The following is a 16,908-nucleotide window of genomic DNA, read 5'->3' as shown; positions in this document are numbered from 1 at the left end:
GAGATTGGAGTGATGTGATCACAAAACAAGGGATTCTGGAAGCTTTTAGAAGCTGGAAGAGGCAAGCGATGGATTCTCTCCTAGAGAACCTTCAGCCCTGAGGATATCTTCATTTTATCTGCGTATGACTAATTTCTGGCTCCTGACCGCCAGAACTCTAAGAAAATTAATTTCCATTGTCTCAGGACTCTAAATTTTTGGTAATTTGTTATGGCAGCAATAGGCAACTGATATACCAAGGTTAATTATTCATTATGGAAGTGTCAGGACAGTTCAAGAAACAATTCCTTTCACCTCCTGTTATTATTTTTGCAAAGTTGTAATAATTTTGAGCTTTGAATTTATCTCGAACATAGCAGCATACAAAGACTTGAACTCCACAAGGCAGACTCTGATAGAAGTTAAAGAAATGTATTTTAATAACCCCAACATTTTTTTTAAAAATCCACATATTTCCACATGGACATACGTGTCTATGATGGAAAGCATAAAGGGGGAAAAATAAGAAGAATAAAATGTAAAATAGAAAGCCATGTCTTTCTCTACATTCATCTCTTTGCTTCTAACTGTGGAAGGAGCAGCATCCTGGGAGGGGAGGAGCCTGCAATCGGCGGTCTGGGGGTCTCCTGTGAGGGGGGAGAGCACCTTCCTGGACTTGCAGGTGGGGACCCGCAGCAGAGAGACGGGTGGCTCACAGCAGAGCTGGGTGTGGAAAGGAGCTCCTAAGGATGAGAAGCACGGCCAAGTGAACAGCACAGGGAGAGACATGAGGCAAAATTCCTTCTATCAAAAGACTCCTAGCGGGAGGCCAGTCCTAAGAGAGGATTCAGGGGTGGGAGCCAGGTTCCAGATGCTCCTCCATGGTCAAGGACCTCAGGGCGAGGACCATTCAAGACCCACATTCTGTTCCCTATGGCATCTATGGATTCTATTTCAACCACATCCCTCTTCCCTTTTGGGAACCTATGAGTGTGCTCGGAGGAGCAACTACTTGTCCAAGAAAACATAAAAGGCAGCTTCTATCAGGACAAGTTTCATTCAGGGAATATGGAGAATGAAGTGAACTGGGGCAGTGGTGGAAGCATTTTGAGCACGAAATGCAGTTCTGGCTCTGCTCTGGACTCATATATATGCAGCCTGTCAAGGTGAGCTTCATGGATGCGTGACTTGTAGGTTTGCTCAAGGATCTGTGCTTAGAGGGTTTAAAGCTCTGTAATGTCATCTTCAAATTCTTCATGATTTTTAAACAATGGGCTTGGTATTTTCTTGTGCCAGACCTTATGAATTATATAACTGGTCCTGATCTGTGTCTTTATTGGAAATAGGAAAACTGTTACCTGGGTTCCTTCAAGGTGACCAAAGTCATTCATACCAATAATTGGGGTGGAGGCAACCCCCGGCTGGGCGGAGTGTGGAGTTCACTGCGTTCCCGGGTACCTTCGTCCGTGATACAGCAGTGCAGCCATGGCAGAGCCACAGCCCGCGTCGGGCGGCCTTACCGACCAGGCTGCCCTCGGTTGTTGCTCGGACCCGGACCCCAGCACCAAGGATTTTCTGTTGCAGCAGGCCATGCTACGAATTAAGGATCCTAAGAAGTTTTTGGATTTTTATACTAGAGGTCTTGGAATGATGCTACTCCAAAAATTAGGTTTTCCCACCATGAAATTTTCACTCTATTTCTTGGCTTATGAGGATAAAAATGACATCCCAAAAGAGAAAGATGAAAAGGTAGCGTGGGTGTTCTCCAGAAAAGCTACACTTGAACTGACACACAGTTGGGGCAGCGAGGAGGATGAGACCCAGAGTTACCACAGCGGCAACTCAGACCCTCGAGGGTTTGGTCACATCAGAATTGCAGTTCCTGATGTACACGGTGCTTGCAAAAGATTTGAAGAACTGGGAGTCAAATTTGTGAAGAAGCCTGACGATGGTAAAATGAAAGGCCTGGCATTTATTCAAGATCCTGATGGCTACTGGATTGAAATTTTGAATCCTAACAAAATGATAACTATTATTTAGGTCTGTGAGAATACTGCTTTTGAGATGTCCATAAAGATACTGAGGGAGTTAAAAAAGAGAGACAGGGAGTTTGGATATATTCCGATAACAGAAGCATCGAGGACTGAGGGTTCATTGTCTCAATTCAAATTATTCTTAAGTGCATTTCCCTTTCTGTGTCAGCTGTGCTTTTCACCGACCTGATCAGTCCCTCTAGTTTTAAAGTAGTGCTTTGCCTTGTGTCCTTGAATGTGGCTGTGTAACATTAGTTTTTTAGGTAATAATTAGAACAGTTCCCTTCAGAGGTTGCATTTGCCTTCTCCCTCCTAACCTGACTTCTCTACACGTCTACCTTTCAATCATCATTTAAAAACACACGCATTTTACATGTTTCCTTCTGGGGTTTCAGTCCTCAGAAATAACGTTTCACAGTGGAAAGTAAAGAGCCCTGAACAAAAACAAAACTTTCTGTGCACTTCAAATAGTATAAAGTGTTTATTTTACAAGAGAGAAGACACTTTTGGGAGGAACTCAGAATCATGCTGAGGAGGATGCTGACAGAAAGACTAATTTCTTCTTATGTATAAAGTGCTTTCGAAGTTCAAGGACTAACCTCTTTATTTCGGGGATTGGGAGAAGGGTAGGAATATTTTTCCTGGGTTCACAAACACCAGATTAGGCTGTCAACATGCTTTATCTTGTTTAATCCTCCCAACTATCCTGTGAGAAAGAACACAGGGTAGACATGTAAAATAACTCTCATTAATGGAAGGCAATACAAATAGGCATGAGTACTCAAAATTCCTTCATTATTTTTAGCATTCAGATGTACCTCATAAATGAGTACCTCACAGGACGTCCCCCGCTAGCCTCCTGTTGTAAAACCTTCAGTGACTTAGCCTTATCCTCTCAGCTCTCGGCCTGAGAACCGCGGTGAGGGAGGGAGCAGTGGAGAAAGGAAGTCTGTAGCCCTCACCTGCTCTGGGGGTGCCCGGTTGTTCTTGTGTGAGTGGTGTTTGTGTTACTTGTGAAGAGCCCTACACTAAGGTCTTTCAGATGCCGGTCGTCATTTAGGATAAATTATGACCAGTGATAACTTAGGTATCAGAAATCAGCTCAGTGGTCTTCTCTGCCATGATTGACATTTTATTTATTTTTAAAAAAACAAACTGATTTTAAAAAAATCTCTTAAGGCCCAGAGAATAAGAGCATCCAATTTGTTTAACTACATTTAGGTTTTCTATAGACTGTGGTGGGAGATCTTTGGGTAGGCCATGCCAACTGTGCTTATACTGCTAGAAGCACTTGACATTTCCTTTCTGGATGGAATGGATTTATGTGAGCAACTCAAACAAATGGCCATACTTATAGACTGAAATAAAATAAGCATTTAAATAAAAAAAATACCAATAATTGGTCCAATAATATGGGCATTTACAACACCATTTCCAAATCTGTCTGCTTCCCTCCATGGGTAGCAACCCTATTGTCCTCTAGTTCATGGCACATCTGGTCCATTTAGTACCTATCCTCAAGCTTAAGCATTGACTAACCCACTTTCTGAATCCAGTGAAGCAAAATGTATAATCAAAATTTAATCCATTTGTGGTGATGCAACAGAGAACTAGAACATCTTGTCAACCATGAGAGAGTCAATAGCCTCTCTCCCAGCTGAAAACAATTCCCAGCTTTTGGATCCATCCACAGGTAAATCTAGGATTAGCTGCCTCTGTCTGGGCCTGGAGACGGAGAAGGTAGGAAGGCTGGGAGAGAAGGAAGCATCTACTCCCAGGATGCATCTTTATATGTCATGCAATGTAGACTTTCAACCATGCAAGAACCATATGACAAAACAAACAAATAAACAAACAAACAAAAACAGAGAGACTGTGGTCATTGGAAGACTTTCCCCAGGCCTCTCCTTCCTCGTTTCCACTTGGCTCCCAATGGTTTATACCCCTTTGGCTTTGTAACTGAGTTTTGTTAATTTCTGAATGAATAACTTGAGACGCTCCTAAAAGAATAGACTCAAAACCCATATTGTACCATCACCAGCAAGACCCAAGGATACACCAAGTCCTATGTCAAACTTTCTTCTTCCAGAATGACCCCGCAGTCTCCCAATGCACCAGGGAAGGTGATAGACACTGTGTCTGGCTTTTGGGGGGCAAGATTTATGTCATTTAATAAGGGCCTTTCGATCTACTACCATAACCCAAAACACCAAATATAGCTTTGGTAATTTTGGTACAAGAGCAAGCACATGGAAGAAAAGGTTTCAACTTGGCAAAATGAAAGCATCCACCAAATTAGGGGAAATATTACTGTCTCTTTAAAGGCAAACAGTTCTTCCACAGGCTCCACCCAATCTATGCTTCCTGGCTCAATGGTTTAAGAGGCTGTGAACTCTTTTTCTTCACAGTTAAAACAAAAGCACCAGCTGGAAGAGTGTCTTTGGAGAACATTTGAGAACTCATCAACTGGTTGAAAAGAAGGTGAGTCTGGCTGAGAAGCAGCCCTGAGCACTAGCGTTGTTTGGGCAGTAGGTCCATGGAGTGCACATGGTGTGGGTTCTGGTCCCAGGAAGGACCAGGTTCTGTGGCAGAAGCAGAGAGGGGTTGTAGGTGTGGGGGGAGGAGGGTGCTGTCAGAGGGTAGTGAAGGAGGGTAGGGAGGGGAGTCAGGAGCTTTATTAGTACAACTAGAAGCCTGATCCATGAAATTCGTGCAAGGGGCTTGGCCAACGCAGCCCTGACAGCCTGCCTCTGCTGGCACTTGCAGCCCGGGCTTCTTCTGGAAGGACGTCCAGAAGGTTGTTTCGTCTAATTAGCATATTATGCTTTTATTATTATAGTTGTTACATGTCTCATATTGAACAGGATACTTTTGTGCTGACTGGTGCACCTCCATGCATTTGCTGCGCTGATACACACTGAGGGCTGCCTGACAAGCCTTCCTTTTCCCTGGATAGGAAATGAGTGTCCCCAAGGCAGGTCTTTAGGGCTTGAAGGCAATTTAGACACCACCCTGTCTAACTCCCTCTTTCTACTGAAAAAGAAGCAAGGTCCCAAGGAGTGTGGTGACTCTAGGGGTTGCCCACATCACTAAGGCCAGAGGAAATCTGGACTGCCGTTTGCTGAATGCTTTTCATCATTCAGCAGAGAGAAACTTTAAGCCGAGTAAGTGTGACATGTGAGGTGCAGAGGGGGTGTCATGAGTAGAGGTTGGCTAATCTGCAGGAACAATGTATATGAAACCCTCCACTTAATGGCCCTAGTTGCAGGCTTCCTAAAAGTGTTCTGTCTGGAAAGAGTGTGGACTCTCCTCCCTGCCCTCTCTTGATCTAGCTCTGATTCCATGTAATTTTAGAATCCTGGGCCTGAGAAGACACTGAGAGGAGGCCGATGTGTGCAATGGTTAGGAGGGAAGGTGGTAGTCAGATGGACTTTGAATTTGATGCCCTGCTCTGCCTTATACCTATTAGCACCTTGGGCAAGTGTCTCAGCATTTTCAAGCCACATCAATGTCTTTATTTTAAAAGTTAGAAGAATAAAATGAGCTTTTTGCAGGCTATTATGGGGGAGTAGGTGAGATAATGTACAAAAAAATTATTAGGGTGCTTGGTATAGAGTGTCAGCCGTGGTTACATTACACACATATCCAATTTTTATTGTTAAAAAATGTTAATTTACTCAAAGATAAACAAACAATACAAGGAAATTTCATGTACCTAGACCAGTGATGGTGAACCTATGACACCCAAACCCATTTTTTTGGTTGATTTTTCTTTGTTAAATGGCATTTAAATATATAAAATAAATATCAAAATTTAAATCTTTGTTTTACTATGGTTGTAAATATCAAAAAATTTCTATATGTGACACAGCACCAAAGTTGTTAGAGTTTTTCAAAATGCTGACACGCCGAGCTCAAAAAGTTCGCCATCACTGACCTAGACCAAGCTTCCACAATTATTGATGCCAATCTTGTTTCATCTATATACTGACCACTCCCCAGCCACCCCGCATTATTTTGTTTCATTTTATCAGTAAATATTTTAGATCATTAAAAAATATGACCATAATCAGACTTTAAAAGCAAATAGGATTTTTTATAGTTACCAGTTGCCTTCAGATTTCCCTGATTGTCTCATAATTTTAAAAAACTGTTTGAAGTTGGATCCAACTAAGATTCATAAATTGCAATTATTTGGTTTCTCTTATGTTTAATTTAATATATAGCTTTCTCACCTTCCCTGTACCTTTCTGGAAAAATTTTCTGTGTAAGAAGGAGGAGTCTTTTTCCCAAAAGAACCTGGCAGTTTACATTTTGTTGATAAACATTCTCACATGTCATTTCACCTACTCTTCTAGTTTAGTGTTTTCGGCGAAGTTATATTTAAGGGGAGGCTTGATTGACTTAGGTTTGACTATTTGGTGGGAATACATCATAGGTTCAGTTGAAACTTCCCTCAGAAGGCATATAATGTTTAGTTGTCTCACTTTCTTGATAGTAATCGACATTAATGATGGCCTAAGTTTCATTATGGGTCAGAAGTGATTGTTAGGTTGCCGAAGGAGGAATGCAGGTGGCCAGAGTGCTGAGGGATTATGAATTTATTGGATCATCCACACATGAGGTGGCTGAGCCTGGATGGCTCCAAGCCCCAGTGGCTGGAGTCAGTGGCTTTTAAAGGATTTTTGGAAGGCTTTTTCTAGATGGAGACTTCTTTATGCATACCGGGAAGGGAGATAATGGAATGTGGTCACCACAAGTGAAATGTGGTCTCAGCAAAGGGAATGTCCATAGTGACATAGCCTGAAAAGCCAGTTCCCAGAGAAGGGGTAGTGATTAAATTACTCAATCAAACCTAACAGTGATGATATCAAATTCTATCATTTTTCCCTTAGTTATTAAATGGAAAAATTGTATAAAGAGAAAGTTCCCACCAACCATTCTCTCATTTCCATGAAGTACAGTGGTATCTGAAAGACAGGATAAATGCTCAATTTTTTCCCTTTATTTGTCAACATTCATAACAAGAAGATGCTTTCCTAGCACACTCCCAAGGGAGCGATTGATTATTTTAAGCAGAAGGCCTTGTTTTGAACTCGTGTATTTTAAGATATCTGAGATACTATATTTTGATTCATTGGAGTTATTATCGATGCTCACACTGTCCCATCAATGTCCAGTTGCATTCTCTTGAGGTTGGCTCTTAAGTCCTTTCCATGAGATCCCAGTGATTTTTGAGAGCATCCTGGCTTTCTTGTTGTCAAGAGACTGAAGGCTCAACTGAAGCATTTTCGCACCTATTCCTAGAATCAGTAGTTTATTTATAAAACCCTGACTTTTGTAGGAAATGGCATTTGAAAACCACACTCTAAGCACCAAGGCGGGGGTTGGGGGGGGGTCATTGTCACTGGGATCATATTATCTCTATGCCTTTTCAAGATGGACAAAGACATTATTGCTTTTTTAAGTATCTTCGACCAATTGCTTATATGGTTCATCCACTACACAATACACAATAAGATTTGTTTGCCAGTTGATTTTGGTTTTAGAATTTTAAAACATAATTTTTGGTAATTATGTAAACTACCTACATGGTTTCAAAATCAAATCTATGAAATATTATGTAACCAAGACATCAATTTCCAGCTTCTGTCCTTGTTCCCTCCACTCTGCTTCTCCCATCCCTATGAAAGTAAATTTTTGTTGGTTTAGTTTTCAGAGTATCCTGTTATTGCCTTTTCATATATATGAAAAAGATATGTGTTATATTTTATATATGTAGTGCATATTCTACCTTGTTAGAGAAATGGTAGGTAAACTCTATATTATTTTCTTCACATTGCTTTTCCCACTTAATGATGTATCCTGGAGACCTCTCCATGCTTATATAGAGAGACACATTCCTTTTCAAGGTTGGATAATCTTTCACTGTGTGAATATATAAGGGGTCCTCAAACTACGGCCGCGGGCCACATGCAGCCCGCCGAAAACATTTATCTGGCCCGCGTGGTGTTTTTGCCGCTGCTGCCGGTCCTGCTTAGCAGCCGACTCGTCTGGGGACCGCAGTGCGCATGTGTGGAATGTCTGAAGGACAGTGAACTGGCCCCCTGTTTAAAAAGTTTGAGGACCTCTGTGATAATACAACCAGTTCCTACTGAATACCATTTGATGGTTTTGGGGTCTTTTTTTATTACAAATAGTGATGCCATAAATAGCCTTATGTGTTATTTTTCTGCATTTTTGTCAGTGTACTTAAGGGATAAGTATTAAAATGGGGGATTAGCAATGAATGAGAAAATGCATATGTACATTGGCAGCACAGTGCTGAATTCCCTTCTGTAGGGTTTGGACTGTTTTTCCATTCTCACCAGCCATGCAGGAGAAGGCCTGCTTCCCTCTTACCTTTACCAACAGATTATGCTAGCAAACCTTTGGACTTTTGCCAAACCTGGAGGTGTCAAATAGTATCTAACCTCAGAAATAGAGGTGTAATTTAATTAATATTTTAGTGACTTTATTTTGTGTTTTGATTTGTCTTTCTGAGTGTATATTAATGTCTTTTGATATATTCAAGGTACATTTAAATTCAATTTTCTCTGAATATTTATTCCCATCTCTTACTCCATTTTCTATCAAGTTGCTATTATTACTTTCCATACTTTTTAATTTTCAGTGTATAGCAGGAACATTTACCCCCTTTGTCGTAAGCTGAAAAATATTACTGTCCCTAATTTGACATTTTTGTTTCTATTTTTCAAAGGTGTCTTTTGTCCCACATTATCTGTGATATTTTTATGTAATCACACTTATCCATCCTTTTCTTTACTCTATTTCAAATCTTATATTTCCGTTACCTCCCGGTTACAAATAAGTTACCCATGTTTTTTTCTTTTATTTATATGCTTTTTTGTAACATTTAAACTTCTAATCTGCTTGCAATTCGAATGGCATGAGACAATAAATGCAATTTTATCTTTTTTTTTTATGGTTATACAGATATTCCAAACTTGCTTTATCACATCAACTTTGGCCCCTTTGATGTGGTATGCTGTCTTATTGAACCTAACTGTAACATAGTGTAATGGAATTGAATATAAGTGACTAAGGTATGATTAATTTGGTCTGTTTCTGAATTTTCTGATTTTTGTTCACTATTATCTCTATTCATACAGCAATATCACACTTCTGTAATCATAGAAATTACAATGCTTGATTCATTGTAAAGCTAGTCCTTTCTCCTTGTTCTTTTTCTCAATGGTGCTGAATAACTTTCTTTTTTTCTTCATTGAAATAAACTTTATAATTCACCATTTAACTTTATAATCCACTATTTTTCAACTGCATGAAAAAAAATGGTGATGGTAAAAGTTTAAATTTACAGTTATATAAAATAATGTTAGAGAAGTATCTACTTTTTCTTCATCCCAAAACTTTATAATCCATTATTTTAACATTATAATCTACTCTTTCTCAGCTAAAGGGAAAAAGTGATGATAAAATTTAAATTTTTAGTTGTATAAGATCACTTTAGATAATGATCTATTAATTCCAATGTATAAAATGCTTTAAACATGGATCAATGTTGAATTCAGTCTAATATCTTGACTGCAATAGGTAATTTTCTACTTCATCTATTAATAACATGTTGAAACAACAAACTGTGGTATGAATATTTCCAAATGAGACACATCTGTAGCTTTATTTATTGGTCAAATATCTGTTAGACTTTAGGATTAATATCACACTTGATTCACAGAAAGAATTGAAAGCAGGAATAGCTCACATAACACTGAGATGATTAGCTTTGTAGAGGTTTAAATGAGTTCTCCTATGAAAGCACCTGGACCTTGTATTTTTTTGTGAGAAAACTTTGCTTTATTATTCCCTTCAGATGAGTAATAGACGATTATAAATTTTCAGGGGGGGGAAAGAATGAAGAAAAGAGGTTTGGGAATAGTCCCCACTTACCTAAGTACCCTTTCCCCTTCTTATTCCCTTCCTTAAGGTCTTGTTGGTACCTGTACCTCAGAGCCTCTTGAAAGAAATGGCTGGCCTTCAGGACAACACTCTGAGGATTGTTCTGGTGGGGAAAACTGGAAGTGGGAAAAGTGCAACAGCAAACACCATCCTTGGGAGAGAAGAATTTGAGTCTAAAATTGCTGCCCATGCTGTTACCAAGGGCTGTCAGAAAGCAGAGCGACAATGGGAGGGGAGGAAGCTTCTTGTAGTGGACACCCCAGGGCTCTTTGACACCAGGGAGACAATGGAGACCACCTGTGAGGAAATCAGCCAGTGTGTCCTCAACTCCTTCCCGGGGCCCCATGCCATCATCCTGGTACTACAGCTGGGCCACTTCATGCAGGAGGAGCAGAAAACGGTTACAATGATCAAGGCCATCTTTGGGAAGGCAGCCATGAATCACATGATCGTCTTGTTCACGCGCAAAGATAGTTTGGGTAATCAGACACTGAATGACTTTTTAGCAGGAGCAGATATAAACCTGAAAAACATCATCAGGGAATGTGGGAACCGCTGCTGTGCCTTCAATAACGAGCAAAGGGCAGATGAGGCTGAGAAGAAAGCCCAACTGCAGGAGCTGGTGGAGCTGATAGAGGAAATGGTGCGGAGGAACGGAGGGGCTTACTTTTCTGATGCCATCTACGAGGAGGTAGGGAAAAAGCTGCAAAGTAAGGAAGAGGCCTTGAAGATAATCTATGATGATCAATTACAGAAGGAAACTATACTAGCTGAAGAGCAACATGCTAAGGGAAAAATATCAGAGCAAGAAATGAAGGAGAGAAAAAAATCCTCATGGGAGAAGTATAAAGTAAATATTCAAAATGTTAGAGAAGAAGCTGGAAGGAATATATTTGAAGATATTGTAAATTGGATTCGGAATACGCTTTCAGAGATACTGAATATGTTTAGGAAATAATGTAAATTTTATTTTTGTTTCTTAACTTACTATGATTTGTTAATGTGATTAATTGTATTTTCCAAAGATGACTGAAACAATATATACTATCCCATCCATTTCTCTTATAATCAGTTTCTTTTTCCTTCTGTTGAATTATACTGTTTGTCCCCTTCCTTGAAATTTAATGGACTTTGTGACTGCTTTGACAACTAGTGTATGATTGTGACTTCAAAAGCGAGATAGGGCCCTCGCTGGTTTTGTTCAGTGGGTAGAGCGTCAGCATTTGGGCTGAAGGGTCCCTGGTTCGATTCCGGACAAGGGCACATCCCTGGGTTGTGGGCTAGATCCCGAGTGTGGGGCATGCAGGAGGCAGCCCATCAATGATTTATCTCATCAATGATGTTTCTGTCTCTTTCTCCCTCTCCCTTCTTTTCTGAAATCAAAATATTTTTTAAAAAGTGAGATAGGAAAAATGCCTCTTTCTCTCTAGGGTTTGTGGGCTTGGCACTTGGCCACCATGTGGGGAGGAAGCCCAGGTTGCCCATTGAGAGGCCACATGAAGAGGACTTGAAGTCACTGGCCCATCCCCTGGCTGGTCTTTCATCTCCAGCAGAACCAACTTGCCATCCATGCCCATGAGGCAACAATGGGAGCAGATTCTCCAGCTGCCAACTGAGCCACCTCAGATGAAGCAGCAAAGAGCAAAGATGGGCCACCCCCCTGCATCCTGCCCAGATTGCAGACTTGTGAGAAAAATAAAGATTGTTGTTGGTTTAAACCACTAGGCTTTGGGATGGTTTGTTATGCTGTGGTAGCAACCACTAGCATCTTCCCGGCTCACTCACCACCAATACCCACAAGGCTAACAACCTGAGGAAGTTACAGAATTGGCATAATCGGGCAATAATATATTATGAAGAGTTCACAGACTCAACTTAGGAAAATGCAAATGAGAAATCCTGCCTGTGTCAAGTGTTAGCACCACTGGTGATGCACATTATTTCAGTCCACGTCTGTGTGCACCTTGTTAGTGAAGCAGCAGGCTTCCCCAGCAAGATGTTCTGTGGTCCATGTGAGGCAGGATAGTAAGAAGCTAGAAAAATTCCTGGACAAATGGAAACTGAGATGAGAAAATTAATTGTTTGGGAGACTTGCAGCCAGCTTATTAACCACAAGACGCTATCTTCCCCAACCAAGGGCACTTGAGAGCAAATGGTTTGTAGGTCTCCTCCCTCACCAGAGACTACATACCTTAAATCACTCTGGTCTGGGAGGTAGAGCACAAAGAACCAATTCATGCCATTTGTGCCAGCTAAACCCAAGAGCAGATGAAGTCAGGGGAAAAAATAACAAAAACCACATTAAAGCCAGACAGACCTAATATAAAATAAAACAGTAAAACAGACCAAAGAAAAATCCAAAACTCCCCTATACACTTACCTTAATGCATCAGCACATTAAAAATGCACCTGGACAGCCGATCAGAAAAAAAAGGATAAAAAGTCCTCAGGACAAGAACTCGCCAGAAAAGTGGACAAGCCCAAAATCCAGATTCCTCTCAGTGCCTCCCTGGCATCTGTGCACAAGCCTTGAACCACAATGCCCTTGGCAGCAGAGGAAATGTCCAGTCTCAGCATTTGGCACTGGCTTTCCCCTTTGTGTTCCCAATGGTTTCCAGGCAGGGCTGTGGGCCTCACTCCCATATGCACTACGCTGTTGCAGATTATTTCCCCCCTTTTACCTGTCTCTGTAGTGATGTGAAGGCCCCTGGGAGAGTTTGTCCGTGAAGACACAAGGCAGAGGATACTGTAGGGGAAATATTTGGGATTACCCAGCAGAATTGGAGGCGGGTTTGAGTTTGTTTGTGAGCGTAGAGACACTGAGGGCAGTGCAAGTGTGGGTGGACAGGAGAGCCGGGCTAACCTGGCTCATCTAATCTGGACCAGAGAGCTGACTCCCCCAGACCTGCATGGAACAGAGGGAATGACTCTTTACCGCATCTTGTATCACCAATTCGCAGCCCACTAAGACCTGTTTGTCCTTTACTTTGATATTGAAATAAAAATGTCCAAATTTTTCCATTTCTTTTATTTACCTGTGACTTGAAAAGCCTATGCTCACCCTGTCAGTGTGTCAGCCAGTGAGAAGACTCCTCTTTGGAAGTAGACTTTTCGGAGGCCTCAGTGGCTCCTAGGAATTTGAGTCTCTAGTTCAATTTTCCTTGAACTTGCAGAAGCCTCTGCATTCAAGTTGCTGAAGGGTCTGAATGGGGACGCAAAGGAAGATGGCCTTCCGGGGACAGATGACCAGTTCCTAAGTGCTTTGTATTCTTATGGGCACACACCCCAGCATGTGTGTGTGTGTGTGTGTGTGTGTGTGTGTGTGTGTCTGCACTTGGGTGTGTGGTTTTTGCAGAAGGGGTTAGGAATGACAGAGACTGTCTTTGTTCAATGGGCATATAAGGCAGATGAACAAACATCTGCAAATATTGATTTCCATTAACACAACATGAATGCCCAAGGCATTTATTCATACAATTCATATTCAATTGAAATAAATGGGTCTGGACTGAGGCTTTGTGTTGGCTCTGGCCTTTGATCCCCTGGGAAGACCAGGGATGATTTCAGGATCCCCACAGCAGCCTGAGGTCAGTGGAAAACAGGCAAGAGCATCAACAGTTTAGGCTTCAGTAAGAGAAGAGCTCAGGAAAGAACTCTGGCAGGGCCAGGTCCCATGGGCTGGTTTGTTTGGGGGGGGGGCGGTTGGGGGGAGGGAGAGGAGTTGGGAGTGGGCAGGATTTTTGTCTTTGATTTGGTAGGCTACTGCCAGGTGAGGGACACAAGGAAAACCTGTGGGCCTCAGAGGCACAGACACCAGGGAAGAATGTGGTTGTCAGGTAATGGGTCCAAGTCCTACCTAGATACATTCCGTGACTCGGGAGAGGTCTCCTCCACAGCCTGGAACCAGTCTCTGGAGAGCAGTCTCCAGGCTTGAACAGGACGCCCAGCAGCGGGGGGGTGCGCAGCTTCCAAGCCATCACCCAGTCCCACAGTTCGCCCAGCAGCTCCTGCCTTTGTCGCCCCCAGGTGCAGCCCACCAGCCTCTCTGCCACCCATCACAGTTGTTCATCAGGGGTTGAGAAGGCCAGTGTCTGTGCCAGGTGGTACACTTCGTTGGAGTAGAGGGCATCCCCATGGTCCTGCAGCAGGCACTCCACCAGCACCACCAGCTCCCGCACCTGGGCCTCCTGCTCCCAGCCCACTGCCCTGTTGTCAAAGAAGCACACTCAGCCCCTGAACTTGGCCACCAGAGCCCGAAGAGCATGGTTGTCAGTGTAGCACAGGAAATCCTGCAGAGTCCCCACCCAGGTCCTCCTTTTGTGTGAACAGCACAATGGTGCCAGCGACCATGTTGTCCCCAAACAGGACCTTGCGCATGCTCATGGCCTGCTGATCCTGTGCAGTGAAGCAGCCCAGCTGAGTCCCCAGGAGCAGAGCGTGGGGCCCAGGCGCTGACAGTAGGTAGCAGCGGGCTCGCTCCTGGCCCCTGGGTCTGTCTTGGGTCTTGGGGAGCTAAAAAGGTCTAGGGTGTCCATGACTTCCATGTGCCACCTGTCCCACCTGCAACTCCCCACCTCACAGGTTCTGATCACTGAAGTGGCTGTGAGTCTGGAGAGGAAGCACCTGTGGCCCAGGATTCTGTTCTCGGTGGCGCTCTTCCCAGACCCTGTCTTCCCCACCAGGATGAGCCTCAGCTGGGGCTTCTGCAGGGCCTGTGTGGTGTCTTCCGAACCTGGAGGACAAGTGATCTGTGAGCTTCCAAAACTTGAAGCAAATTATCCTGGTTACCTGGATTCCCTGAGGCCTTTGAACAAGAACAACAGTGTCTCAACTCTGCTTTCCCACCAAAGCCTTACTGAGGTCATTGGTCAGAGCTTTCTGAACTCCAGGGAATCTTCAGCACCTATTCCTGTCATCTCTGGTTTCACCACATGCATCAGGAGATGCTCAACACCTGGTGGGCTTTACTCTAGAGCAGGGTTGGGGAATCTTTTTTTTGCCAAGGGCTATTTGCATATTTATAACATAACTAGAGGCCTGATGCATGAAATTCATGCAAGGAGCTCTACCCTCACAGCCCTGGCTGCCTCAGCTGGCCCTCACAGCCCCAGCTTCATCCAGAAGATCCAGATGGTCGTTCTGCTGTTCAGTCTAATTAGCATATTAGCTCTTCATTGGATAGGATTTGGTTAATATAATTCACTTAATATAAATTTATGCTGCTATGAAAAAAAGCACCTAGATTTATTGAATTTTGAGTCCTGCCTGCTGTTGCCTTGGCAGGACCAGATCAAATGATTCAGCGGGCCTTAAACAGCCTGAGTGCAAGATGTTCTCCAACTTTGCTCCAGAGGATACTCCTTCATAATTCCAGATATAGCCTCACCCATTATCCCTGGTCCCCCACAACCTGTGAGCTGTCCCTATTTGAGGCTTCAGTGGCCTCTGTCATACTTCTCCCAGATGCCATGGAAGATGGGCAGGCGGAGGCAGTAGGCCTGGTGGTGAAGGGCTGTCTGGAGTCCCAGACACACTGGGTTTGATTCACTGCTCTTTCCTGGGTCAGTTATGCCATCTTGGAAGTTGCCAATCAAGTGTTAAACCTTTGTGCAAAAATAGGAATAATAGTACAGTTGTTTCTCCTGGGGCTGTTGAGAGGATTGAATGAAATCACCTCTTTCTTCCTTCTCTCCCTCTCTCCCTCCTCCTGCCTCCCCTCCCTCATAATCCTGCTGCATGCTCTAAAACTCCTGTTTAACCTACCATGTTCTCTAACATTCTCCCTGGTGTATCACACCCCCTCTAGTGCATGATCTAATACCCTCTGCATCCTCTTCTGTGGAGATCACAGTAGCTTATTATCCTCATTTTACACTTGGGGAATGGAGGTCCAGGCTAGTCAAGGAAGTTCATATTCTCCCAGCTTGACAGAGGCAGGGACCCAACTAATATGCACATCTTAGGGCTCTTGTTGTTTTACCCGAGACACCTCAGAGACCTGTTTGGGGTTACCTGCGCAGTCCTGAGTTTGCCCATTTCCATTATTATCCAGGGCTCATACCTGGAAGCAAGTATGCAGTACACATGTCCTTACCATAGACACTTTCTTCATCTCTTGCCATCTTCTGTTTTCCCATGCTTACCTGAAAGAGTTCCAAACACCATTCATTCATTCTTCAAATAGGTAGAACTACCTATGATGTGTCAGCTCAACTCCAAAGAGCTGGTGACAACACAGTGACAAAGTCATTATTCCTGCTTCCCCTGAACTTCAGAATTGAAGGAAAAACACTGGAAGGGCTGGGCTCGAGTTGGAATGATATTGTGAGAACATTTCATGAGCTTGACTTTGTTTTTTCAGGGATATAAAATCTAAAGGGCGGAAGTGAAATTTTAAGACTCATGCCAGTGAGAAAGTTTTAGACATTAAATTTTCCCTGGTAATTCTATGTGATAAAATCTGTAGATTCTTCAATTTCCCAGGAGCTTCAGAAGCCAGGGGAGACTTTGGAAAACCACAAGAACTTGAAAATTTGTTCAGTGAACTAGGGATCCAGTTAGGGTGGGTGGCCTGGGAGAGGTACAAGAACAGAACTGGAATTTTTGTCTTGAAAATTGGAAAAGAAACATATGTCCCAGGTGATCTGGAGCCTCTGACAATGCTTTTGGGAAGTAAACTCACTGTCCTGTCCCAATGTGTCTAAACATGATCAGTGTCCTGGAGAGACTGAGACCCTCCCCTCTAACTCCTGACATCCTGCTCCCAAGCTGAGGCTTCTCCAAGTAAAGTGGTTCCAGCCCATCAGTCATCGTTTAACACAATGGGACCTTCTGTGCTCCGAGTCCCTGTGCACAGTGCACAGTCCCAAGTAAGAAGGTGGGCACCCAGGCTGCAGGAGATACTTGCTGCTGATCCTGA

The 16,908-nt window shown here is 43.0% G+C and overlaps 1 protein-coding gene and 2 pseudogenes across 2 annotated transcripts; 2 read left to right on the top strand and 1 right to left on the bottom strand.

The window, feature by feature from the left end:
- The first annotated feature begins 1,128 nt into the window (after positions 1–1,128).
- On the top strand, positions 1,129–2,364 carry LOC139016108 (lactoylglutathione lyase pseudogene; annotated as a pseudogene).
- Positions 2,365–4,420: 2,056 nt separating this feature from the next.
- Positions 4,421–11,707, top strand: LOC139016107 (GTPase IMAP family member 7-like). 2 transcript variants are annotated; one of them, XM_070423732.1, is made up of 3 exons: positions 4,421–4,493; positions 9,009–9,118; positions 10,018–11,707. In XM_070423732.1, the coding sequence occupies exon 3, from the start codon at positions 10,057–10,059 to the stop codon at positions 10,945–10,947; it is 891 nt and encodes a 296-aa protein (XP_070279833.1). In that variant the 5' UTR covers positions 4,421–4,493; positions 9,009–9,118; positions 10,018–10,056; the 3' UTR covers positions 10,948–11,707. The 2 variants fall into 2 exon arrangements, with proteins under 2 accessions (XP_070279833.1, XP_070279832.1); XM_070423731.1 differs by lacking the exon at positions 9,009–9,118.
- Positions 11,708–13,841: 2,134 nt separating this feature from the next.
- LOC139016725 (GTPase IMAP family member 1-like) lies at positions 13,842–16,126 on the bottom strand (annotated as a pseudogene).
- Positions 16,127–16,908: the final 782 nt, after the last annotated feature.

This window comes from Myotis yumanensis, unplaced genomic scaffold (genome assembly GCF_028538775.1).
Source record: "Myotis yumanensis isolate MYYU_CA2020_CCGP unplaced genomic scaffold, mMyoYum1.0.hap1 SCAF_9, whole genome shotgun sequence".
NCBI lineage: Eukaryota > Metazoa > Chordata > Mammalia > Chiroptera > Vespertilionidae > Myotis > Myotis yumanensis.
The sequence above is the reverse complement of the archived record's forward strand: the minus strand, read 5'-3'. Positions and strand labels throughout refer to the sequence as shown.

What these genes read in the sequence shown, in the direction of transcription:
- LOC139016107 (XM_070423731.1), top strand. Translation starts at nt 10,057, where the DNA reads ATGGCTGGCCTTCAGGACAACACTCTGAGGATTGTTCTGGTGGGGAAA.